Source organism: Urtica dioica, chromosome 2 (assembly GCF_054948205.1).
Source record: "Urtica dioica subsp. dioica isolate 48M chromosome 2, U.dioica_male_clone48M_v1_H2, whole genome shotgun sequence".
Classification (NCBI taxonomy): Eukaryota; Viridiplantae; Streptophyta; class Magnoliopsida; order Rosales; family Urticaceae; genus Urtica; species Urtica dioica.
In genome coordinates, this window is record NC_142757.1 from 7,888,576 (window position 1) to 7,915,739 (window position 27,164).

At 45.5% G+C, this 27,164-nt stretch overlaps 1 protein-coding gene and 1 long non-coding RNA gene across 3 annotated transcripts; one reads left to right on the plus strand and one right to left on the minus strand.

The window, feature by feature from the left end:
* The first annotated feature begins 13,298 nt into the window (after positions 1 to 13,298).
* ATERDJ3A (DNAJ heat shock N-terminal domain-containing protein) lies at positions 13,299 to 17,178 on the plus strand. The gene is made up of 7 exons (XM_089604502.1): positions 13,299 to 13,551; positions 13,812 to 13,867; positions 14,451 to 14,524; positions 14,603 to 15,102; positions 15,180 to 15,521; positions 16,081 to 16,431; positions 16,546 to 17,178. The coding sequence occupies exons 1-7, from the start codon at positions 13,465 to 13,467 to the stop codon at positions 16,831 to 16,833; spliced, it is 1,698 nt and encodes a 565-aa protein (XP_089460628.1). The 5' UTR covers positions 13,299 to 13,464; the 3' UTR covers positions 16,834 to 17,178.
* Positions 16,288 to 19,025, minus strand: LOC149404046 (uncharacterized). 2 transcript variants are annotated; one of them, XR_016294301.1, is made up of 4 exons: positions 18,547 to 19,025; positions 17,993 to 18,454; positions 16,612 to 17,889; positions 16,288 to 16,422 (listed from the first exon to the last, which is right to left on the minus strand). It is a non-coding gene; the product is annotated as an uncharacterized LOC149404046 (long non-coding RNA). The 2 variants fall into 2 exon arrangements; XR_016294296.1 differs by having other exon boundaries at positions 16,291 to 16,422; positions 17,476 to 17,889.
* Positions 19,026 to 27,164: the final 8,139 nt, after the last annotated feature.

A 27,164-nucleotide genomic window follows, 5' to 3' on the forward strand; every position in this document is an offset into this window, starting at 1 on the left:
CGTTGGCTTGGAGCTGGACAACAAGCTAGGCGTCCGAAACCTACGCATCCACTGCGACTCGCATTTGATCGTGAACCAGGTTAAGGGCGACTACGCCGCTAAAGAGCCAAACATGGTCGCGTACTTGTCAAAGACCCAGAGGAATCTAGAGGCCCTGTCTTGGTTCGAGATCGTCCAAGTTCCCCGAGAGGCGAACATCGACGCTGACGCCCTGGCACGCCTTGCGTCTGGCATACACGAGGAGGGAGAGGGCAGCGTCCCGATAGAGGTATTGACCCGACCCTACGTCTCGAGAGGCAACGTAGGAGTAGTTGACGAGACTCCGCCTCCCTCATGGATGACGCCGCTCGTGGAATTTCTCAAACGAGGAGTCGTCCACGAAGACAAAGAAGCGGCCAAAAAGCTGAGAAGCTTGGCGCCGAAATACACAATGAGGGAGGACAACTTGTTCAAGAGAGGCTACTCCATGCCCCTTCTCCGCTGCCTGACCGAAGTCGAGGCAAAGAAAGCGCTCCGCGAGGTGGACGAAGGGGTGTGCGGGAACCACGCCGCCGGACAATCTTTGGCACTAAAGCTACTGAGGCTCGGATATTTTTGGCCGACCTTGAAAAAGGACTCCCACGAGTGGGCCAAAAAATGCGACAAATGTCAAAGGTTCGCCCACATCCCGCGCCAAGCGCCAGCCCCGTTATGCCCGATCGTCGTGCCGCGACCCTTCGCGAAATGGGGAATCGACCTCATCGGTGAGCTACCCATGGCCCCGAGGCAATACAAGCATGCAATCGTGGCAATCGACTACTTCACAAAGAGGGTAGAGGCCGAACCGCTAGAAAAACTCACCGAGGCAAACACGACGAGCTTCATCTGGAAGAACATTGTCTGCCGCTTCAGGATTCCCGCGTCAATTGTGACCGACAACGGGAAGCAGTTTGACAACGCGCGCCTTCAAGACATGTGCGAACAATTGGGCATTGGCAAGACTTTCTCTTCTCCTCGCCATCCACAAGCCAACGGTCAAGTCGAGGCGGTCAACAAAACGATCAAAGAAAACTTGAAGAAGAAGTTGGAAGAGAGAAAGAGGGATTGGGCCGACGAGCTTCCCATGGTCTTATGGGCATACCGAACCACCGCCCGAAATGCGACCGGCGAAACCCCTTTCGCTCTCGCGTTCGGCGTCGAGGCCGTGGTACCCGTCGAGACCAAGCTGCAAACCCTGCTCATCAAGGAATACGAAAAAGCCGCCAACGACGACGCAATCAGACTCGAGCTAGACCTCATAGACGAGAAGAGGGCAGACGCACTCACCCGCCTTGCTGCACAGAAGAGGAAGGTTGAGAAGTACTACAACTCCAAGGTCAAGCTGCGAAAGTTCGCCGACGGAAGCCTCGTCCTTAGAAGGGTGTTCCAAAACACCAAAGTACAAGGGGCGGGAGTCTTGGGCCCCACTTGGGAAGGTCCGTACCGCGTGCGCCGAGCCATCCACAACGGCACGTACGAGCTCGAGAACTTGGAGGGACTCGTGTTCACACATCCGTGGAACGCGGAGCACCTGCGGCAATACTACCAATAGAGGCACTGCTTCCCCGACGCTCATTTATTTTCATCTTGTTTTCAATTTTAGCAACGAACAATTTTCAATTTCAAGTACGGCCAACGGCCCGGGAATGTAATGTTTAACTATTTCGACATAATGATTGAATTGCATTTCACTTCGAAACTTTTACCCAGTTGCATTATAATTTCTAGTCTCCTCTACGAGTACACAAGAAACTCGGGGGGCTAATAAGGATAACAGGCACATTTTTCGCGCAACGCACTCGCGCGACTCCACGTTTCACGCACCGAAAGGTAGCGAAACGTCAACAAATTGGATCCGCGCACTGGACCTCCGACCATCGCGCGACGCTCTCGCACGATTCGATGCCCCACGTACCGATAGGTAGTTGGGCGTCGGCCGATCGCATCCGCGCACCGGACTGCCGATTCCGGCAGTCAAAACCCAAAACGTGACATGCGTACCGACAGGTGCCGCGCTCATTGGGAACTGCATTTACAACAAGCCCGTCCCGATGCGTAATGCGCACGCCAATAGGTAGCGTACTCGCCGGAAGATGGGCGCAACAGCCACCCAGCTCGCGCACGCCGATAGGTAGCGAGTCACAAATGGAAGGCAAAGAGTTTCGCCCGCCGGGCGAAACTGGTCTAGCCAGCACCCGCGGGAAACTTCGCCGCCAGGTGTGGCAGTAAGCCGTGCAAACCGGTTACGCTAAGATATAGTAAGCCGAGTTCGTAAGACACGCACTAATTGGATTGCGCGAATCGATTACGCTAAAGCATGGCGAGTCGAGAAAACAAGACGCATAACAGATAAGAAAAGCTTTAACCAAAGCAAACAATGTCACATAAAAACCCCAACAAGAAAAGCACACCGATTGTCAACCAAAAGAAACATAACAAATATCCGAAAGGAAACGTAATGTGAGCGCTAAACAAATGCGTGAAGTTGGCTACTCTGAGCCAAAATCAATCTGCTCCTCGTCGTCCTCGGGATGGGGGGCTCCCGACCCGTCGGTCGCCTCTCCGTCAAGCAGGCGGGTCGTCGACTGAGCCGCCTCCGCGGGAACATGAGAGAGCGGGTCGTCTGTCGGTGGCTCATCGTCCAAAGGAGGGAACATGGCGTCGAAAAAGGAAAATGTGTTCCCACGAGACGCGTTCTCCTTCGCGGTCGCGTCTTGGACCTGTATGGCCGCCTCCAAGTCCGTCTTGGATCGCACGGCGTCATCCTTCTCCTCGACGAGGGTCTGCACCTCTGCCCGCAAAGAATCCCTCTCCCTCTCGACCTTGACCCGAGAGATCTCGCTCGCCGATAGTCGAGCGTGGACGATCCTCAGCTCCTCATGCCGGCTCGAGAGGGCCGCCTGGAGCTTCTTCGTCTCCCCTAAGAAGGTGTCAGCCGCCTGCTCCGCCTTCTCCCGGGACACCTGCTCGGCCATACGAAGCGCCTTCTCGGCCGCCGATTCCCCGCGAACTCGTTCCAACTCCTCCTCGAGCGCTTGAAACTCTCGGGCAGTACGGACCCCCGCTAGACCGGCAGCATGGGAAGCCGCCGCGCTCTCCTTGTCCTTCTCCATGATCTGAATGCGCCGCAACAGGTCTCGGAGAATGCGGTCACTTCGCTCTTGGCGAGCGAGCATCTGTGGGAACAAGTGATATACACCTAATCAGAATAAGCATAACGATTACGCATGAGACGAGCAAACGAATCGTACCTTTCGGGCGTCTCCGATCTTATTTTGGAAATGCTCGACGTCGCTCGTCGTCCGTAGACCCTTGAAGTCCCGCAGAGAGGTTTTAAGGATCCCTCGAGAGCACTGGTCCCTCAGCTCTGCCGCCTCCGCTAAGAGCATTGAATCCATGCTGTCTGGCACCGCTGATGTATGGGCGCGCTTGTGGCCGGATGGTGATCCGAAGGAGGTCGATGACGACGGTCGCTTGTTGGAGGAGATCACCTCGTTCCTCGCCCGCGGTGGCGACCCCCCGTGGCGAGCCTCAACTCGGGGACGAGCCACGGTCGTAGCTTCGGCGATAGGCGCCACTCTCGGCACTTGTGCGCGCGATCGATGTCGTCGGGCCATGGTATCTGCAAAGGAGAAAGTGTGTCGGTCAGTTAGAACATAACGATAAGCATAGACAGTGGAAAACAACAATAGCACGAAGGCACATATACAGTTAGTACCCCCCGCGTCGGGTGAGGGAGCAGACGAACCCCCCGCCTCGGACTCAGGATCCTCCACGGCCTCTGCTCCGGGTCTGGAGCACTGAGGATCTTCGTCGACGGGCACGAACTACCTGGTGGTCGCCATGAGGTCCGGGGACTCAAAAAGCGACCCCTGTCGCCGTGAATCTGGTACTGCTCCGACCACGATCGCAAGTTCAGAGCTCTCGATACCGTGGTCGGCCGGGAAGTCGGCCGCAGGACCAAAGGTGAGAGGCGCCATCCCGAAGGCAGACTCGGACACCCATACCCAAGGGTAGCGATGCTTAGAGGTTAGCTTGGTAAGGATAGGAAATCGCTTCCGATGCTGAACCTTATAAAAGCCAGGTTTCCCGGGAACGTCGAAGACAGCCACGAGGTTCCTGATATCATCGGCCGTCACGGCCCGGCCCTTCGCTCGATGCAGCATCATGTGGCAGGCGGCCACCATGCGATAGAAGGATGGAGACATCTGAGGCGCGTGAACGTTGAGACAGACCAGGAGATCCTGGATCACAGGCTGGAAAGGCAGTCGCAGCCCCCCGCGGAGACTCGCCTCGTGAACGGCGGCGTACCCCTTCCGAGGGCGAGTCGGGAGATCATCGGGCAATGGTCGCAATAGCGATACGGCTGGCGGAATGCGAAAGCGTTTTCTCAATCCCCTGAAGCTGGCGAACGAAGGAGAACTCGGGAAGTCAATTGCGAAGCAGTCGAAACCACCTCGGACCACCGAATCCCCGATAGGGTGTAGTAAGGCACGCTCCTCCTCTCGTGCGGTCAAGGAACGCCCCCCGGCCGCCGTCAAATGAGGCAAAGGGAGCTCGCCTGAGCCTTCGGGGTTCGCTAGGATCTCTGGGCCCGCGGCGCTTTCGAAACCAGTCGACCTTGTTCCGGCGCCCACGCCTGAGCCGACCAGTTGGGCTCCCTCGCCCGCGCTAGGACTCGCCAGGCGGTCTCCCCCAGCGATGGTCGGGCCGATCGGGCATGCTTCTTCGCCCGCACCCGGGCCGTCCAGAGGCTCCTCCTCGCCCGCGCCCGGCCCGGTCGAACGGGCCCCTCCGAGCGCATCCTTCCTGGCGAGCCCATCCGGGGCCCCGCATAGAGCGCCCAAAGCCATTGGGCCGGCCCCACCTTCACCCGGCCCAGGTGAGGCGCCTCACTGCGCGCCCGAGTCCCCCGGGCCACCTAGGCTCGCGCCCGGCCCGTTGGCGCGTGCGTCCGGCCCAGCAACGCGGCCCGGCCCGCGACCGGATGGGCTCCCCACGCGCAGCCCTAGCCCGCCAGCCCCTAGGGCTAGGACGATCAGCGCCTCGGCCGCCGCCCCCCGGCCGGCGTCGCCCGGCCGGCACCCTTCGTCTCCGGCGTCGGCGCTCCACCCAGCGGCGTCGCCCGCCTCCGGCGAACCAACACCAACGCGCGCGCGCTCAGGCGCGACCAGGCCCACGCCTCCCGGGCCTCCAGCGCCACCGGCTTCCCCGACGCCAGCGCCGCCCCGGTCGGGCGTGGCTCCCTCCGCGCCAACGCCGGCCTCCCCGACGCCGGCGCCGCCCCGATCGGTCCCCTCTGCGCCTTCGACGTGCGCCCCGGCCAGGCTAGTCGCGCGCGGCCCCGCAAGCACTCCTTCGGGGTTGGGCTCAGCCCAGACGGCGCCGACCCAGCCAGGCGCGGCCCCCCCGACGCCGGCGGTGGCCTGCACGACCTGTCTCCCTCGGCTCCAGTTTCACCTGAGACGGCCCCCCCGGCGCTGGGTGGCTCCTCGGCGGTCTCCTGGGTGGCTCCCCTTACGCGCGCGGCTTCCCCGGTGTGTCCTTCAACCAGGCCGGCCCCGTGATGGTCGGCCCGACTGTCCCCAGCGCCCGGCGCCACCAGGCCGGCGTCCCCCTGGTGGCTTGGGCCGTCTCCGGTGCGGGTGTCCTCATCGCCGTCGGCCAACCACGCCTCTATGGAGGAAAAGTCAACCCCCGCCATGTTTTTCGCGTTCTTGCTTGGGATGAACGAGGACGAGGCGTTATAGGTGGTCGAAGGAGATGAAAATTGCGCCCAAAAGTCATCCCAGTCCACGTTTTGATTCCCGAGGAGGGGAAGGAGGTCGTCCTCAACGGACCCACACCCCGACAGGTGGTTGGTGGGATCCATGAGCACGTGCGAGCAAGGGATGGCGCCGGAAAAATAATAAAACAATATTAAAAGAGGAGGAAGGCTTACTGGTGCGAGTTAAAACGGTCCGGCGAAACGGCGAGGGGCGGAGCTTACTTGAGTTTACCACACGGGCTACGCCCGGCGCCAAACTCGGGGGGCTAATGTTATCGGCCCGTCAAGGTCCGACGACGCAATCGACGTTTCGGGTGGCCGGACAAGCTCACTCAGCCAATGGCCGGCTCAATTCACTCGGCCATTGGCCGGCCCAAACAATTCACTCGGCCAATCGCCGAGTGAGCCCTCAGCCGGCCTACCATGCTCACTCGGCCAATGGCCGAGTGAGCCCTCAGCCGGCCCACCATGCTCACTCGGCCAATGGCCGAGTGAATCTCAGCCGGCCCATCGAGATTCACTCGGCCATTGGCCGAGTGAGCACGATGGGCCGGCTGAGGGCTCACTCGGCCATTGGCCGAGTGAGCATGGTGGGCCGGCTGAGGGCTCACTCGGCCATTGGCCGAGTGAGCATGGTAGGCCGGCTGAGGGCTCACTCGGCCAATGGCCGAGTGAATCTCAGCCGGCCCATTGGGATTCACTCGGCCAATGGCCGAGTGAGCCCTCAGCCGGCCCACTAGGTTCACTCGGCCAATGGCCGAGTGAATCCCCTGACGGCCCAACCAATTCACTCGGTCAAGGGCCGAGTGAAGCCACCTGCCGGCCCAACACTTCACTCAGCCATTGGCCAAGTGAATCTCCCTCGACGGCCAGCATTTCATTCGGCCATCGGCCGGCCGAGTCTCACTCGGCCGATGGCCGACTCAACCTCACTCCGCCAAGGGACCCTCAAAACATCCCTTGGTCACCTATAAATACCGGGGTCTCTCCCTCGGTCCAGGTAATCCAATTTCGAGCCCCGAAACGCTGTCGAATTCATAACTCACTCGTTTCACTCATCTTTGGCCTCTAAACACTCAAACCCTCTACATTCTACCTCAACCCTACTAATGTTGAGCGTCGGAGAGGTAAACAGAGGCAACCCCTCTGTTTCCCCTTTGTAGTTCACACATTCTCTATTGCTTTTCAGGTATCGAGACGAGGTGAACACTAACCACAGCTAAGGGAAGATTCGGGATACCGAGTCCGACACGCTCGAGCCAAAGTGAGACCACTTGGTCCGGCCTTGGGTCTAACCACTTTGGGCTCCTAAATAGTTGTCCGAAAATGAGCGACAACAATTAACATATTAAATTAATTAGTAACATGTTTAGTGTAATTTAATGTAACATGTTTAGTGTAATTTGATTGCAATTTGTTGAATTAGTAACATGTTAAATTTAATTTAAACTTATTGAAAAGTTATTGCGACCGAGCCACAGAGGCTCGGTTTAGTATTTAGTATGTTAATAGGATAGACCTGGTTGGTTATATATGGTTTTTTTTTAAATTGCAGATTTTGGTTAGTCAACATTTTAGGGGAAACTCTGCCGAATTTTCGGTAGAATAATAACTCTTTGTAATATAACGAATTCTAACCATTTTTTCAAATTAATACATATTTTTCACAATTTCTCTTTCACTCTCACTAATTCGCTCTCGAATCTTTCAAATGTTAACGAGTCACTCTCAATTTCCTAACAATTCATCACTCTCAATTTCATAACAATTCACTTTAAATTTCAAATATCCATTCTCAGTTTTACCTCTCAATGTCAATAATTCACTCTTACAAAATGAATTCTAACGATTCATTTTTATCTCCCAATTTCCCGTCTCATTCAGAAGAATGTCAAATCCAAGTAGGGACTGGATTACCGAGAACAATCGGTTGAGTTTGCAATATAAAACAGTGGTTAACGAGTTTATCCGTGTTGCAAGCAAACTCCCGAACGAAAACGGTCATTATCGTTGTCCTTGTAAGTCTTGCAATAACGTGAGATGTCTGGATATCGGGGTCGTAAAGAATCACCTTTTGAACAAGGGGTTTACCCCGGGATACACCGAATGGTATCATCACGGCGAACGACGAATGGTAGAAGATGCCAGCGAGACTAACCAAAGAGGAGTCGGTGGATTGCACGATGCTATCCATGATATTATGGATCACGAGGACTTCGACGATTTTACGGATCCGACTCCGAGTGAAGTGCGAGCAGATGAGCAAGTGGAAGACTTGTTCGTCGAGTTGGAAGCAGAATTGTACCCTGGATGCAAAGAGTTTTCGTCTTTGTCGTTCTTGGTTTCGTTGATGCACATCAAAGTCACGAACCATTGGACGAACGAGTCGTTTACAGAACTGTTGCAGCTCTTGAGGAAGTCTCATCCAATTGGTAATCGAATTCCGGAAAAACACTACGAGGCAAAGGCGAAGCTGAAGCGTTTCGGCATGGGATACGATATGATCGATGCGTGCATCAACGATTGTCTACGGGATCTATGCAAATTGCTCATCAGTATCCGAGTTGCTTTGTGAATGGCGTGAAGTTCATCACTCGTCGTCGTGATAACCAACGGATCACCCAGAATAGTGGTGTTTGTGTGCCCGTGAACAACTTCAGCTTTTACGGTCGAATGGAAGCCGTAATCGTGCTGAACTATACACACAACTGTCGTGTCGTACTGTTCAAATGCATATGGTATGGTGACAAGTACAATGCAGGACATATAGTGCACGTTGATAAGACCACCGGAGCAACGAGTTCGTATACCGCCAAAGAGTGGTTTACAGAAGAGCCTTTTTTACTCGCGACTCAAGCGAAGCAAGTGTTTTACATCCAAGATCTCGTTAAGGGTCGCGAATGGGAAATCGTTCAGGAATGCAATCAACGAGGGATATGGGACATTCCTGAAGTTGATCCGACCACTTCAGCATCGATTCCATTGACAATAGAATTGTCAAATATCGACCGTCTTAATCATCGACACGAAACCGCTACGGCCGAGCTTGTTACTGTTGTTGAAGATGATGAAGAAGTGGATGAAGAAGATGAGACGTACGCCATTTTTGAGGAAGACGATGTTGATGTCGATACTAACATTACATCGAGTGACAACGATGAATGACTAACACCATGTAATAACCATAGTCGTCGAATACTAATTACATAGTTATTAAAAATACTAACTACAATTCATTTTGCAGGATGTCTACTTCAGGTCAGGACCCATCAGGAGGAGAGCGTGACCCCCCGCAGATGCCGAGGAAGAAGCGGGGACCAAGGACTGGCGTCGTTTCTGCGAGAGCTGGTGTTGGGACCCCTGGAGCGAACACAGTTCGCTACGATCAGACTGCGCAGGCGTTCTACCAAGACATCAGGGAGCAAAATTCGTTGATCGGGACGTTCCAAAACCGATTAGGAAACCTGATCAAGAGTACCATTCCAGTCGACCTCCCAGACTGGAATCATGTGCCTGCGCAGAGTGTGGCGGCTCTTATGAACTCGATTCATAACGAGTATAACTTCGTTTATGAACATCCCGAGAGTGGCGAGCTTGTGCCTGCAGATCCTATTCGCAACGAGATTGATATGGCTATCATTCGCGATGCGAAGAGGATGCGCCGTGGCCAAAAATCGAGGTTGTCGCAGCTCTTCTTCAAGACATTTTGCGGGAGTAAGGATCTCGCTAAAAATGAAACTCCCGAAGGCTACAACAAGGAAGCCTGGTTGAAAGCAATAGAGACGTTCGACTCGCCGGAGCATAAGGTATGAGTTGAACTTCCGATGGTTATTCGAATTTCTTAAAATTAAACTTAACGAATTTATGTCTTGCAGGCGAAATCTCTCCGCAACCGGGAAAATTCGAAGATGAAGAAGACGAAGGCGAGACAAGGGTCGCTTAGTTTTTTTGGTCATCGCTCGAGGAACGTAAGTCTCTTAATATTAATATGCAATATATATGTGATTCATATTTTACTGTTGAAAAATTACAGCGAAGGGAAGATGGGAGTATAGGCTCGGCTTTAGCGATATGGTCAGAAAAACACCATGACGCTAAGAGATCGTGGACGACGGACTTCGCGAAGACGCAATACGTAAGTTAATTTTTTTATTTACTATATTTAATTACTTTATTTCTTCTTATCTGATAATTTTTTTGTGGTTTTATTTTGAAGGATCAAATCACCGCCCAGACGATAGATATTTTGCGGCAAGCGGCGGAGCAAAACGTCGTGATCTCCCAAGAAGATGCGGAGATGTACGCGATGCGCGATGTTTTGGGAGTATGCAGAGACTGGGAAGTCGGTTTAGGGCCTTCGATCCCAAGGTCATCGTTGGGTGTTGCCCAAACGCTAGATGGAGGCTCGTCAAGTTCGTCATCTCAGATCGATCCATTGGTTGTCGAGATGCGAGCTCAGATGGATACCCAACAAGCCGAGCTGCAGGAGATGCGGCAACAAATCGCCTTCCTCAGCCAGATGCACAACCAGCCTCCCACGACTCCCCAACCTCCGCATGCACCGTAACCAGGTGGGACTGATCAGCAGACGCCAGGTTCCACGTCGGGTTCTACGCCTGGTTCTATGGATTTCTTGCGAGACCGTCCTTACCGAAGCGGCGGAGCGAGCGGCAGCGCGTCAGGCAGCGGTGGACGAGGACGCGGAAGCGGTTCCCAAAGTTATGGCAACTTATTCGGTAGAGGGAATTCTACTATCGATAAGTTTTATAGGAAAAAAAATTAGGAATTCATTTTTTCGCTTTTTTGGAAAGAATTTGTATTTTTAATTAAGAATTCTATTTTCAGAATATTATTTCTAATTAATTTAGAATTTTGTTAATTAATTTTTATTTAATTTTAAATGAATTTTGATTTAGTTTTTTAATTTTGTATTTTTTTTAATTTAAAAACCATATTCGGTGCGACAATGTCGCACCGAATAATATGGCGGGAATGGCATTAGGTGCGACTTTGTCTCACCCGATATGAATTTACCCGCCAATGTTATTAAATTTGGCAGGAAAATAGCTTGGTGTTGCACCAAATACCTTCTGCGACGGGTTATCCGGTGCGACGCCGTCGCACCTAATGTCGGACCTAATAAACTTTTAGGTGCGACATTTTAAGCATTGGGTGCGACATTCGTCGCACCGGATAACGTTTTTTGTCCTAGTGAAAAACGGGTATTTGCATGATTAAATAACTATTTATACTAGAATTGTTTACTTATTGTCGGATCAAGTAAATAACCAATTACTAAGTTATTTATTTATTGTTGGATCAAGTAAATAAATCATTTGGATTTTTGGGCCGGGCCTTGCGCTGAAGAAAAAATTCGCCACCTCCCCTACCAGGAGGTGGGCGATTTTTTTATACTGGTTTTATACCAGTTTATTCTCTTTATTTGTTCCTAAAATAAAGGAGAAAAAATATAGGAAATTAGTTATTGTCTTATATTCTCTCCTTATATTTAGGAGAATATTTAGGAGAAATATTTTCCTATATTCTCTCAACAAATTTTGATATAAAATAAAATCATAGATACTGATCTGATGGATGAGAGAAAAAGTAGGATTCATGAGATGAGATCCAAGGGCTGAGATTAAATCCTCTACTGTGAACACCATTAAAAAAATAATATATTCTAGAATATGTCATTTTAACTGCTATAAATAGGGGGCCGATGAGAAGCAAAATTTAACCTAAACAGTATTAAAAAGTTTGTCCTCCTCTCTTTGGTTTGGCCGAGACTTTGCTTCTTCTTCTTCCCCACAGAATTGCTTCAATTCCATTCTTAGAAATAAGAGAGAAAGATCTAAAAGATCTCGTTTAAAATCTAAGTGAGATAAAAAAAATCGTGTCATCAACACAACGAGAAGGAATTCGAGAGTTTCAAAGTCATCCCGAAGGTCTGATCGTGAGGAGTCTTTTATAGACTGAAGACGGACTGTGAAAGCTGGAAGGTTCGGTTCGTGAGCCCAAATTTGTAAGTCTTCTGAACTTGTCATTAAATTGATCGGTTGCTTGACGTATTGCGTTTGCTCTCATTAAATAACATAAATCTAGATCTTGTGTAATTAATAACCATGTTTTAATTAGCTTATGATAGCGTAATTATTATTTTCCGCATTTAAATGATTGTTTGAGGTGCAATTATCACCAGCAAAGAGTTGGGTTGAAAATAACAAGAACAGTGAAGCTTGCGATTCTAGTAATAATAAGTGAAAAGTCTCAATAAAAGCTCCTGAATTTCATATTTATAGCCCTGAAAGGTGATGCGCGAACTCCGATTCTTCAAGGCCACATCGCACGTCAGAAGCGGTCTTCGTCGTACAACTCATAATCATATTTCACCTTTGATTCGATCTTTGAGGACCAGTTGAGGTAGTGGCCGGCGAGTGTGTATATGTCGTTTTCCCTCGTTATATCGCCGAAAATTCGACGACAACGGCGTGTCGTTTCCTTTGGAAATGACCGGTCGTTTTCGATGAAGAGTATAAACAGTAAGTATTCGTCGACATTTTCAGAAAATTGGGAGAAACAGCGAGCTTTGAGCGATTTGCAGACCAACTGAGACGACGACCCAGTTTCGGCGAGTTTCGGTCATAATCGGCGGCATTCAGATGTTTGCTGGTGAAATTCCACATTTTTTCGACGGCGACAGACGACTTTCGGCGACATTCGGACTTTGCAGGTGAAAGACACCATTGATGCCGATGAAAGCTTAAAGTCGGCTCTGTATATGCGTGTCTTTGAGAAATGACTTTAGGTTTTCATATTAACCCATGAAATTAGTTTGGCCCAATATATTTTGTAATTTGGGGCCCAATCAATGTTATTTCTCCTTTAAATATATATGAATATTAGCCCTTGAAATGTAAGTCTGGCCCAACTCATTTAGTTTCTTATTGTAACTCTCTAAAATGATATGAATATTAATATATGTATATAATAAGCTATCAGTAATAATTATCAGTAGATTTAAATTTTTATAAGATTCAGAGCATATACAAATATCATATTACATTTTTTTACTATTAAATTGGCCAATTTAGTGGTTCTAGATTTAATTTTATATATATATATATATATATATATATATATATATATATAATTTTCTATTAAAAAAGATTATACACTATTTTCTTTATATATGTTTAAAAATTGAAAAATATATGTATGTATTACATGTATATATTTTAAATATATTTTACCACATTTTTTTCGTTCGGTTTTCCATGGAAAACAGCATTTCACTTGCCATTTTTCACATTTTTTTCCGTTCGATTTTCCACCGGCATGACGATTTTCCGTAAATCAGGAGCGCCTCGAAACGGCAACGAAAACGGCATTTTTTTCCTTGCTTAAAAGAGAAAACAAACGCTAAAATCTGATTGGTCCATTAGCGTGGAGGTTTAATTTTGCGCCACGAGTACAAAACGCCTTCTTTCAAAACCCAGAAGCATCTGGACTTTTTTATTTGACCTCGCGAACCTATTTATTCCATATTTTTGCCGTGGTCCTCTACATAGAATATATTAACAAACCAACCAGTAATCTGTGTTCTTCTTGTTCGTTAGTTTCGTGGCCCACAAACAAACTCTATTCTGATAAATCATCGAACAACCCAATTCGCTTGTATGGGTTCTCGTCTGTCATTATTGATTTTATTCTTCTCAACGATTCTCCTCTTAAAGTCGGCAGCCAAAAACGCTGATCCCTACAAGGTTCGTTTTATTTAATGTTTTGAACTTCTAAATTATTATTTTTATTTTTCGTAAAGAAGGTTGTTTTAATGCACTAAGTGTATGTAGAATTAAGAGATGTAATATCTGCTTAGAAACGTGATTATTTATGGTGCTGTTTTACTGTATGAATTGAGCAATTCAAATACATTGCAGTATTATGATCACTGGAAGATACCCAGCTCTCTAGTTTCTTTACTCGTTGACAGAATGCATATGGGTTTTGATTGTATATTTATCAGGTTCTAGGAGTAGGTCGAAGTGCGAGTCAGCGTGAGATTCAGAAAGCTTTCCACAAGTATGTTCTTATCTACTTTGTATTTCTTGACCATTAAATATGTGTATGCGGTGTAATTATTATGATACATTTAAACTATTTCAAGCTAAGCAAATGATTGTAATTTACTTGTGCTGTCCTTAGACCGATTCAAATGCGAGGGACTGATTTTAAAGTGAGTCTGAAGTTGTGCCTTGATTACAACATTGTGTAACTGGAGTATGATAGGGATCAAGTACTATTACGGGATGAACAGAGTGTCATGGTTATCCAATTTTCACTTTATCTGAACATCTTAAGCATCGTTTAGTTTATCTACTTTATTGTATTTAACCATTACAATTACTTCTAACGTCTGATTGTTTCCCAGAAGTGTTGTGAAAGTTGTAGTGGGTTGAGTAAAAGTAATTTCATGAACGTAATTGAATCTTCACGGATTCAGTTCATAACGAAATATATAGAGACAGTACTGTGAATTTTGAGAGGGTCAATTCTTTCCTAAAACTCACTTGTCTTTCCCTACACGCTGTCCCGAAATACCTGATTGTTGGGTTTAAGCCCATCAAAATGCAAGCATATTTATTTCACTTTGTATGGTATTTAGGCTCTCACTGAAGTATCACCCAGATAAGAACAAGAATAAGGGAGCTCAGGAGAAGTTCTCAGAGATAAACAACGGTGAGTTTCTTCTTAATTTGATCTTACATCCGTTTCTTCTCTTGAAATATAAAAATGCTCTCGTTCTTGTTAAATCAGCATATGATATCTTGTCCGACGAAGAGAAGAGGAAAAGGTACGATATGTACGGAGATGAGAAGGGCAATCCCGGATTCCAGGGTGGTTATCCTGGGGATCAGGGCAGTTATACTCACTTCACGGGCGGTCAAAAACAGCATAACTTCGGACAATCTGATTGGAAGAATATGGGTGGACATGGAATCCCGCATTCATACTCCTTTTCTTTTGGTGGCTCTGATGGCTCGAATCCTTTTGACCTCGGCTTCGGGGACATGTTTTCAAACCTGTTCGGTGGCGGAGGCTATATTAAATCCGGTGGTTATTTTGGAGGCTCTAACAGCGGGGCACGAACTCAATCAAAGATCATTAGGCCTGTCAATATCCAAGTGTATAAGACGGAAATTGTTGGAAAAGGGATGACTTGGCTTTTGTTCAGCTACACACCCTCAATTAAGGGAGTTCAAAGTGTTGAATCAGTCGTGAAGGAGGTCGCTAATTCTTTGGATGGGGCGTTAGAGGTACTTGAGTACTTGCCAGTTTTTTGGGCTTATGACATTTGTAGATTTTTAAAGTCTGTTTTTGTTTCCCTTCCCAGGCTGGGAGCATAAACTGCGAAGTTCAAAAGCCCCTATGCAAAGAACTTGGCATATCTCCACGCGGAACGCCGAGGATATTTGCTTACTCGTTTAAAGGAATTGAGAAGGGTTTAATGGTGGAATACATTGATGAGTGGGCTGTCAAGAATCTGAAAACCTTCTGCCAAGATAATTTGCCAACGCTTAGCAAACGGCTCGATCTTAAGCAGTTTGAATTTACATCGCCATCGGATGATAAATTACCTGTGATGATGCTTCTTTCCGTAAAAAAAGACACTCCTGTTATATGGCGTGTCCTTACTGGCTTGTACCACAGGCGCTTCATTTTCTATGATGCCCAGGTATGTTTGGAGTGCGAATCACTGCATCTATTTTCATTTTTTCTCATTCTCATTCTTAATGTTTCAAAGTCATGCAATTGCAAGCACAATGGTCTGGGTTATAAGTTGTTTTGTTATGGTTCTTGAAATTTGAGTTTGTATTTTTCTTTAATAAAGTGAACAAGAAAGTTAATAATATAATTTACTTGAAATACAAGTTTCAAGCTAAGTATTCTGAGAAGAGATCAGGTAAAAGCAGGTTCTATAGAACACCAGTCATGTTACCGAAGATATTCAGGATTAGACACAAGTTATATCTAAAATAGGTGATAATGATTTAAAAGAAAATTGTTGATTCTTCTTGTGAATCTGCAGTAACTCGAGCCTTGTAATGTGAACATAATCATAAACTTAAATAAAATATACATGCTATTATTGATACGAGATAATTTTATATTGGCAAGCATTTGATTCCCATCACCTTGGTGTTATGCGTTAATGAAGTGCTCACCTTAGATTGGCGTTGTTACTGATAACACAAATGAGGAATTATTTTTATTTTCTTGAAATCAAAATTCAGGTTCATGATGTTACCGAGGCAACAACAAAGATGCTAGGCGTCGATGCACTCCCTGCAATTGTTGGTTGGTTATCAAATGGAGAGAAACATATCTTGAAAAAAGGAATCAGAGTGAATAATTTAAAGTCTGGGGTTCATGACCTCAGTGTCCTACTCGATGGTTTCGAGAAAAAGAACAAGAAATCTTCAAGTGAGACCCGAAAAGAACATGCCAAACCAAATGGGACTCAGGTACCGCTCTTGGCAGCATCTAACTTTGATGCTTTATGTAGCGACACAACTCCGGTCTGTATCATCGGGGCCTTCAGATCTTCCAATGGAAAAGAGAAACTCGGGTCGATCCTGAAAATGGTACGCTTGTTTGTTAAAGAAACATAAATGATATTTCTGTGGAACCGAAGACTCAAGCATTAATCAGGACTATTGACTATGTGTGCTGTTATGTTTTGAAAATCTTGTATTCAGGTCTCCCAGAAAACGTTATCACGGAGACAGAGTTCAGACACCGGCTTGAGAGACAGTGTTTCTTACAGTCTTTTGGATGCAGCAAAACAGCTGGCTTTTTTAACGGCATTGGAGAAATCAGGGTTTAAATCCTCTGATGTGTTTTTGGTGGCGTACAAGCCTCGGAAGGGCAAGTTTGCAACGTTTCAAGGGCCGGTCACCGTGGAAGAAGTAGAGCGATTCATTGGATCTGTTCTTAACGGCGATGCACAGTTTATAAAGATGCGACACAAGCCTGTGCTCAAGTGAAAACTCCAAGACCTTCAAGCGAGGAATGATATAGCCAAGCTCTGAGAAGCAGATTACAAGGGAATTGATTCGATCCAATTGTTGGAAGAGATCAAAGAGAAAGTGTTGATAGAAGAAACTAGCAGATGACGCAATGCAATATTATCCTAATTTTGAATGTAAACAGTCTCGTTCTACTCTACTCATTTGGGTACTGTGTTTACTTTCTTTTCAGAGATCCAACTATTTTTTGAATAGCTGATCAAGGAGAATATTGTGGAATTTTTTTTTTCCTTCTAATATTTGTTTCTACTCTTGTAGTTATGTAGATATTATAAGTCGTATTAAAAGTCGTATTTCTTTGTCTCACTTTGTCCTTTAGCTAATTTTGTTAGTCAAGTTGCCGCTTTCTTTTTACTAACGGGAAACTTAAGAAACGTCGCCACTTAGTCCAACAAGACTCAACCACAATGTTCATCAACAAAACAAAGTTGAAGAAGTACGGAACAAAGGGCTCGTAGAAAACGGGAAATATTGGCACCCAACAAAACATGCCACGGGAAAAGAGTCAGAGAAGAATACGAGAAGTACAAGAAGGAAGCAAAGGAAACAGACATCGCCATGACAAAGCATGAGCAGAAGCCTCTAGGGAGACTCACTTACCTGCCTCCGACGACACCCAATTTGCATCCTCCTGTGGAGGGGAAGCCACAACCACGATTGGAGCACCAACTACGGGAGGAGGAGGAACAACCCCCACCTCTTTTGTCCACTCCGCTGATAGACCCTCTAGAATGTAATCGTAGAAGATCTCGACGTCGGGGTTCTTCGCGATAGACCGTTTCTTGCCCTCACACATCCCGTGCCAAAATTCGGCCCTCAACTCGTGTTCCATGTTGTCGTATGCCACCAGAAGCTCGTCACGTATTCCCTAACGCTACCGGACCTTCAGCTCCATCACACGTACCCTCTTCTCAGTGGCCTCCTTCACCTCCCTCTCAAGGAGAGCCCGGCGAACACCCTCTCGCCGAGCTGCCCTCACCAACATCTCGCCCGAGCACTCGTGCGTGTGTTGCGCTTCATGGCGAGAGAAGACATTAAGGCTTGAAAAGAGAGAAACACAGAGCTACGACTAAAGAAAGAAGAAGAGCACAAAACAAAAAGAGGAACGAAAAGATACCATTTTCATGTCCCTTGCGTGAGTATCGGCAAGCCCACTTCTTCCTCCTCCACGATCCACTCCAGCTCTACTATAGAGAAAGTTCTGGCCCCCGAGATGGACCCGTGAGCTAAAGGCATCAAAGGTCCCGTCCTCCGCACCGGAAAAGGAGCCAAGCGAGGAGACACCGCTGCCGTTTATGGTCCCGTGGAGCATGAGTCAACCACCAGCTTCTTCGACCAGCTCGGATGAGAGGCGGCCGCCGATGAGGTATCCGTTCCTTTTCTCTTTGAGCTGGAAGACCGATGAGGAGACAAAGACGCCAAAACTAGTGGAACACAAGCACATAATGAGAGTCCAACATGCGAAGTTGAACAACGGGAGGGGGCAAAGATGGCTGAATGCTTGAGTGAGAGAACGACCTCAGAACGCCCACTCTCTCCGGAGGGATCAAAAGCAACGACTCGACGGAGGAGTACATACCTAGAAGAAGAAACCACGCGTTAGATACCACAAAATCATACCGAAATATGAGGAAAAAAGAAAATCAACGAAAGAAATCCGCGGAGGAGTACCCCACTCTCCGAAGACAAAGGAGGAGCAACGCGATGAAAGGCAGCCCTAGTCTGGGGCATGGAAAACCACCCAACCCTCATCAAGAGATCATTGTCGTTAAAGCGACGAGCCTCGAACATGGAACGGGAACACCCGGACAAGAACGAAGGAAAATTGATAGGATGCCTCGGCACGGAAATCAGACGTCCCATCGAGAAGTGTTGGGGAAGAGCGGCCCAGCCATCCGCACGAAGAACCACTCGCCGGGTCAGCCCCAATCGCGAGAAGGAAGATTCTCAAGCACCCTCACCCTCGCCCCTTGTAGCTCTACGACGAAGGAAATGTGACCCGTTTAGATGTTTTTGTTCAAACACTCCACGGAAGAGAGATCATCCAAAGTCAAGACAAGCTTATCCTTCTCAAAGATAAGGGTATGGTACGCCGCCATAGCCGCTAGGTCACTATTCAGATCGATTTGTGCCAGGATAAGATATGTTGCCGCAACGAGAGAAAAAGAAGAACTGTAGTCTTTATTTTGTACACTAATAAAGTCTCACGAAAACTCTGGCTTGTAATTGTTTATTCATTAATAAAAAGTTGAAACGTTCATTCATTCTTTCTTGTCTGTTTGAAGCTTTATGATAAAACTTTAGTCTTTAGTCCATAAACAAACTTAACAACTTACGAAAAGACAAATATAGATTTGCATGAACAAACTCTTCATGGTTTGCTTAAAAGGATATATTCGCAATCTAAAGGTCAAAGGACTATTAACCTCAGTACGATTGTTAGGAGAATCTATGATGTCTGGTTATGGGACATTGAGAGTTAGAGACTCTATAGTTCTTCTAGGTATCTTCCGAAGGTACTGAATTGACCAGTGCACTTCTAGAGACAAGATAAGAACAAACCATTTAACCTCTTATGTCTCGAAGTCACTCCGTATGAATTGCATCATGCTTACCTTAATCCTGAAATGACACATGCCATTTCACAGCTTACGTACTCTCATTTGAGAAAGTCAGAGTTCGGACTCACTATGTGATTCTGAACAGGACCTATTGGTGAAGTACTAAGTTGTGAAGATGTCATGAGTAACTTTTTGAAGTTCTCATAGATATGGAATTCATGTACAAGATTTATGAAATGCAATGTATATCACCTCATGCTTTGTTCCTTGGAATGTGAATAAATGAACTGGACAATATCCAAATTGAGTCTTGACTCTTTTGGATGAAACAATGTGACTTGTTAGCTCTTCGTCAATACATTGTTTCTAACTTATTCACAAGCGACAAAGAAGTTGAGGAAATAACAGCTGGAAGGGTAAAATTGTAATTTTGTAAATCCCGACTAGCTGATGATATTCATGAAGGGTAAACATAGATAATATTAAGTAGATCCGCCCATTACAATTAGGTTGAATTCTAGAGTAAAAATAAATTCATTTGAACCGAGAGATTTTCAGTGTCAACTCTTTAGTGGAGTCAGTTGACATTAAGCTAAACTTGGAAAAGGTTTGTGAACTTTTGAGTCCTAGTATTTAGCTCAAGCTTTGTTCATTTGGATCCATGAGGTCACTGTCACAACTCGTATCGAGTAGGAATAGTTAAATTAGAAGCTAAGTCAAAACAATAACAAGACACATTTTACGAAAATTGTCTAAAGAGTATTTTTGTCTTTTAGGACATAGGACGAAATGAATGTCAATAAATTTTTTGACATTGTCATATGATTACAAATGAAATAAATTTCACTCGGCCATATTAGTATAATTGGGCCTTGAGAATTTCATTTCATTTCATGGAATTTTACTTGAAAATTCTTAATGGCTTTTCTTATGTTGTCATGAACAAATGAAGAAACATCTAGAAGGTCCTTCTAGAAGCTAAATTTCGTCCACCCTAACCAAGAGAAAAAGAGTTTATTTTGTGCATTGATGTATGAAGATACTGGCCAAAAGAAAAAGAGGAAACAAATTTCCTATACAAGGAAAGAGGATTTCGGCATACACAAGTCAAGGAGAAGCAAAATAAAAGAGGAAACAAATCCAATGACTTGCTTGGATTAGTTTGGCCGTTTGACTATATTGGGGGAAGAGCAAATTTTGCTCATGAATATGTGATATTCTATAGAAGAGGAAACTACCTTGTTGAAGGTAATCCCTCCCCTATAAATAGAGGCCTCATTCTCACATTTTATTAATTTCACATAAGTTAGAGATTGAGAGCTTCTCTCTCTAGAACTTGTGGTTGCCGCCCATTCCCTCTCTCTCTCTCTCTAGTTGTCTTTTCATTTTTGTTTTGGCACATTTGACCTAGTGTTTTTAGCTCTTCGACTTTGAAACTTGTTCTCGAGTCGTCGTGTTTAAAACTGCCCACACACTAATTCCTTTCTTTCTCGAGTGATTCTTGTGATAGAAACTTTCGTGGTTGCTCGAGTTCCCGAGGAAAGAAGAGAGATGTGCTGCGAGGGGAGACGAACGTTTCAACCTTCCGAAGGCTCCTCAACATTCAAGCTTCTCAAAGGTTAGTAAATTTTTTAATGCTCATTTTCATTTTTATTTACATGTACTTGCTCTTTGTCTAGATTAGTAAAATCGTTTTACTTGTTTTAAAGAAAATTTTTAAATTCCGCCGCTTGCTTGAAGCGTTAAAATTTTTCTTAACCCTAGATCAATTCCAACAAATGGTATCAGAGCTATGGTCAAAGATATGCATGTACATGTAATTAAAATTATGAGCTTGAAAATCGTTTTCGAAAGTTTTCTAATTTTGTGACAAGTTAGAATTGTTTGTTAACCATCAATAAAACTGCAAGAAATATCACAAAAATACATTATATTACATTAAACTTTGATTTTTCCAAACTCATCGGAATTGGTCGGAGAGGTCGGAAACGGTCGGAATTTGACTTAGTGTGGGCTCGATTTGATTTAGTTCGGGTTTTGGGTCGAGATGTCGAGATTTGAATTTCAGGATTTGATTATGAGTTTGGAATCATGAAATTGACTCGTTATCGAATTCCGCTACTTGATTACAGATTTGGACGGACGAGCGGGAACCGGTAGAGTCGAAGGCAACGAAGCCGGAATTTGAAATTTTCGAGAAAAAAGTTATCAAAGTTAAAGCTCGATTAACTCGTGAGTGTTCTGATCGCTTATAGCGTTTAAATACTCTTAAATTGATTATGTAATGTATTTCCTTTATTTAAATAAATAATTTATGATTATTTATTTAACAACGTTTAAGAATTTAATTTAATTATTCACTTTGGAATTCTCGGTTATTTTAATTCGGATTAATTAATTTATTTAAGACTCATAGTTAGCATCCAGAGAACCAGAGAGAACCAGAGAGAAGTCTCAAGTTTCTTAAGAGTGAGTGGAATTGAATAGGATGGGTTTCCCCTCAAGGAGAGGGGGTATTTATAGTATTTGGAGGGACCTAGGAGGCTTGTTGCTCGTCCATGTGGAACTGGAGAGTGCGCTCCGCCAAGAAGAGAAGCGCAGCGCGCGCGTGGCGCACGGTGCATGGCCTGCTTGGCGCGGCGCGCTGCCTGGTAGGCGTGGCACCCAACGCGCTATGCGCGTGTGCTTCACTTCCAACATCGCGCGCGCTCTATTTGAGGGGCGTGCGTCACGTGGCTTGCTACGCGCGACGCGCGCTTGCCTGGCGTGACGCGCGGCTCACTGCACACACGTCTTTTTTCGAGGGCCGTGCGACTCGCGGCCTGTCTCGTCGGCCGTTTCTGGGACTTAGTGATCTTCGATGACCCGGCCAGTTGGGTCTTCGGGGCTCAAGAATTCATTCAAGTCGCGTGAAACATAAAAGTATCTACTCGAGGAATTAAGGTCGACACGAGGACTCGTCAATCGACTCGTGGACATGTAATTCTACTCGAGGAGTTATTTCGACTCTAGGAGAGTGACTCGATTCGAGGAGCAAGGCTCGACTCCAGGAGTTAGGCTCTACTCGAGGAGTATGACTCGACTCGAGGAGCAAGGCTCGACTCGAGCAGAGTTACTCAACTTGAGGAGTTATCTCGACTCGAGGAGTTATTTCGACTCGAGGAGGAAGATGACTCGACTTGAGGAGTTAGGCTTGACTCGAGGAGTATGACTCGACTCGAGGAGAGTGACTCAACTTGAGGAGCTGAAAGTTTGGCACGAGGACTTGTCAATCGACTCGTGACGGAAGGCTTGCCGCTCTTCAGGACCTCCGGCCTAAACATCGGCCCTTTGAACGACGTGTCTTCTCGGTGTCTCGTGTTTTCCGAAAACGACCGACAACATTAGCCCCCCAAGTTCGTCGCTCGGGAGGCTCCGGGCGGTAAACTTTCAGTTGTTTCAGCCGGGTGTTTGAGGAAAATTTATTTCCTAGAGCTTCGTCGTCGCGAAGCCTTTGTGATAACAAAGAATGTTCTCACAATTGCATGTGCTCTCTCTCGCTTTTTCGTCTCTCTCAACACGAGTGTGTGATCAACACGTGGAGGAGGATCGAAGCGGATAGGAGGCATAGCTTGACGTGGGCGAGGCGGATGCGATTGCATCCGTCGCTCTAGCCTTGGAGCAAGGGAACGTGCGCGCAACCAGGCAGGCGCGTGCGCAGAGGCAGACCGACGTGTCTCGGTTTGTTGATCTTTGGGCAAGGTCCCGCCAAAGTCTTTCTTTGATGGCGTTTTGTTTGATGATATCTTCAAGCTGGAGTCCGTGGAACTCGATGATGACTAGCAGGGCGACGATTGTCTAATCGTGACCTGTTAGGGGAAGATCATGGCTTCCGTCTCGGCCAGCATGGAAGGCGATAGCACTTTTTCATTTCGCAAAGGCATGCTCATTCCAGGGTCTCGGAGGTGAAGGTGTTGGAATTGATCTGGGGTTAAGAAAATATTTAACGCTTCTAGCAAGCGGCGGAATTTTTTTTATATTTTAAACAAGTAAAACGATTTTACTAACCTAGACAAAGAGCAATCACATGTTATTATTAACACTATCTAAAAGCGGTTACACGTTTACTAACCTTTATGAAGCTTGATCGTTGAGAAGCCTGTGGAGGTTGAATCGCTCGTCTCCCCACGCAGCTCGTCTTTCTTCGTTCATCGGTAACTCGAGTAACCACGAAAGTTTCTATTACATAAATCACTCGAGGTAAGAAGGAATTAGTGTGTGGGTACTTTTAAACACGACGACTCAAGAACAAGTCTTAGAGTCGAAGAGCTAAAAGACTAGGTCAAATGTGGACCTAGGTGCCAAAACAAAAACGAAAGGAGATAGAGAGAGAGAGAGACGGAGATGAGCGGCCACAATTTCTAGAGAGAGAAGCTCTCAATCTCTAACTTATGTGGGATGAGAAAACAATGAGAACGATGGCCCTATTTATAGGAAAGGGATTACCTTCAACAAGGTAGTTTCCTCTTCCATAGAATATCACATATTCATGAGCAAATATTGTTGTCAATGCTGCCCACAAGAAGAGTAGTAGTGTCTATTTATGTACATTTGATGTAATATAGTCTCACGAAAAATCTTGCTTGTAAATGCACAATCATTAATAAAAGTTGAAATGTTCATTCAGTCTTCCTTGTCTGTTTGAAGCTTTTTGATAATCTATAGTCTTTAGTCCTTAAACAAACCTAACAACATATGAAGAGACAAATGTAGATTTGCACGAACAAACTCTTCATGGTTTGCTTAAAAATACATATTCACAATCTAAGGATCAAAGTACTATTGATCTCTGTACGATTATTAGGAGAATCTATGATGTCTGGTTATGGGACATTGAGAGTTGGAGACTCTGTAATTCTTCTAGGTATCGTCTGAAGGTACTGAATTGACGAGTGCACTTCTAGAGACAGGATAAGAACAAACCATTTAACCTCTTATGTCTCGAAGTCACTACGTATAAATTGCATCATGCTTACCTCAATCCTGAAATGAGACATGTCATTTCATAGCATACGTATTCTCATTTGAGAAAGTCAGAGTTCGAATACACTATGTGATTCTGAACAGGACATATTGGTGAATTACTAGGTTACAAAGATGTCATGAGTAAGTTTGCGAAGATCTCATATATATGGAATTCATGTACAAGATTACTGAAATGCAATGTATAGCACCTCATGCTTTGTTCATTGGAATGTGAATAAATGAACTGGCCAGTTTCCGCCATTACTTTCAGATTCTAAAGGAATCACATGACAATATCCAAGGTCAGAAACTGAACGACGCCAGAAAGCTCAAGATATCATACATATTCTTCAACGAATCCAAACAGGAAACACATCACACCGACACATTGATACCCTCATACTCCTAGTAACCATAAAAAAAAAATCACACATGTAGACACTCAGACCGTAAACAAGATGCTCAGTCAACTAATAGATCTCACAGTCTACAGAAACGACTAAACCTGTGGTTCTGATAGCAAAAACTCTGTCACGACCCGCAGGACACCCGTCGCCCTCGGATCGCGACCTTTCTCGTAACATTTTCATAACCATTTATATTTTCAAACGAAATGAACATAAAACATTTTCAAACGTCATTTACAAAATGTTTATTGAACAACAACGGAAATAAATTTAATTTACATATAACGAATAACAAAGGTTTCTAGAGCTAGTCCGCAAAAAAACCAGTAAAATTTTTCGCTTTTAAAAGGGTTACAAAAATGCGGACTACCCTAGCTTGCTATCCATAAGCACAGGCCCATAATCGTGACCGAGTTTCAAAACGTAAAAAGAGGTTCGCCGATTATCTAAACGTTATGATATAATAAAAGTTCTTCCAAAAGCTATATAAAACTTTCACGAGCATATAAGCTCGGTTTTCAAAAACCTGATACCCATTTCCCAAAAAGACATTTCTTATGCTACAGGTCGTCATGAGATCTACCTTGACTAGCACTCCTGCTTCGCCTGAGCTTTTTCTTTATCTACAAGGAGAGGGATTTAAGGGGTGAGTCACACCGACTCAGTAAGCAGGATATCTAACCTAGCACTACATGAGATGCATGGTTGCTGATGATAAAATGCAGATGACAACAGGTGATAGATTCAGAAGAATAAAGAAGTTCCATTATTCAATCAGGATAACAAAATCTCATTCAATCAACAGAGACATATTCAATTTTAGAACCCCGTTCTAAAACAATTAAACACATAATCATATAGGAATCCGGCTAACAACCGTCTTCCTAGAAACTCATCCATCTCACTCATACCGGAGCCTTACATCAGTGGACTGGCCAATCAACACTTCAGTCCGCAGCCATTCATGAGAGATGAGTAAACCATTCTGAGAACTTGAGCCTAGCCCTCAAAAGGCCGAAGTTTTAACGTCTGGGATCCACTAGCACATGTAGGAGGGCCTTGACGTGCGTATGGTAGAGGGGAGCAAACCCTCACCAATCCCTGGTTAGTCCAGGGTTCATATTTCCCTCAGGACAGGTAAGCCACCCATCGACTTACCTGAAGCCACCCATCGACTTCCCATTAAAGGGCCTTCGGGAATGCCACTCGCTACATTGCCGACAAGGGTTCGTTATGTTTTAGAGGAGCTGCCTACAGCCTACCTGTCTATCTTATTACAGGATGAGATCTTATCGGGATAAAGCCCGTCATTAACATTATTAATTTCACTGTATGGCTCTTTAAGTATTTTAGAAGGAGTTGTCGACAGCTATGAGGCTGGACCTTCTCCTAGAACAAATCCTCTCGGGATTGAATCCGGAGGACACCGTCTTTCCTCCTCCTGTTGTCCTCTCATTAGGACGAAGGGGTAAAACCTATAACAGAAGCTTAACATAGATTTAAAGGCTTCCAGGTTCTTAACCCGCTAATCGTTTAACCCTACCATTTTATTATCTTATTAGTTAGTGGCCGAAGCCTTATTCGGTCATCTTGTCTAACTGAGGGTTTCTCATTATTTTAGGATTAAACGAATAAACATAAACAATTATTCTACTAGGCACCATTCCCCTTTGGTGCCTCAAACCTAAATCCCACTTACCCGGAATAGTTCGTCAGAGAACTCGATGAATTCCGGAGGACACTTTGCTTTACACGCTTCCCGAGACCTTTAGCACGTCCTGGAGCATCGAGAGAACTAGAATCCGAAGTTGAAACTTCGTTAGTTATCGAACTACTTGAAAAGATAATGGTCGTTTTCGGGATTAAATTCGAGTCGGTTCGGAATTCGAGAATTTAATTTATTATTCTCCTGTTTTTTTCGGAAATCAAACTTATTCAAGACTCGCGTATTTTCGTATCGAGAATAATATGAAATAAAATCCAATAACATGCTTATGAGTCTCAAATAAATTGATCCGAATAAAAAGTAACCGAGAATTCCAAAGCGAATCAAATTAAATTCTCAAATGTTGTTAAATAAATAATCATAAATTATTTATTTAAATACAGGAAATACATCACATAATCAAATCCAAGAGTATTTAAACGCACTAAGCAATTAAAAAAAACTGACGAGTTTATCGAGCTTTAACTACGATAACTCTTTTCTTGAAAATTCTAAATTCCGGCTTGGTTGCCTTCGACTATGCCGGTTCCCGCTCGTCCGTCTGAATCTGCGAACAAGTCATCGAATCCGATAACGAGTCAATTTCACAAT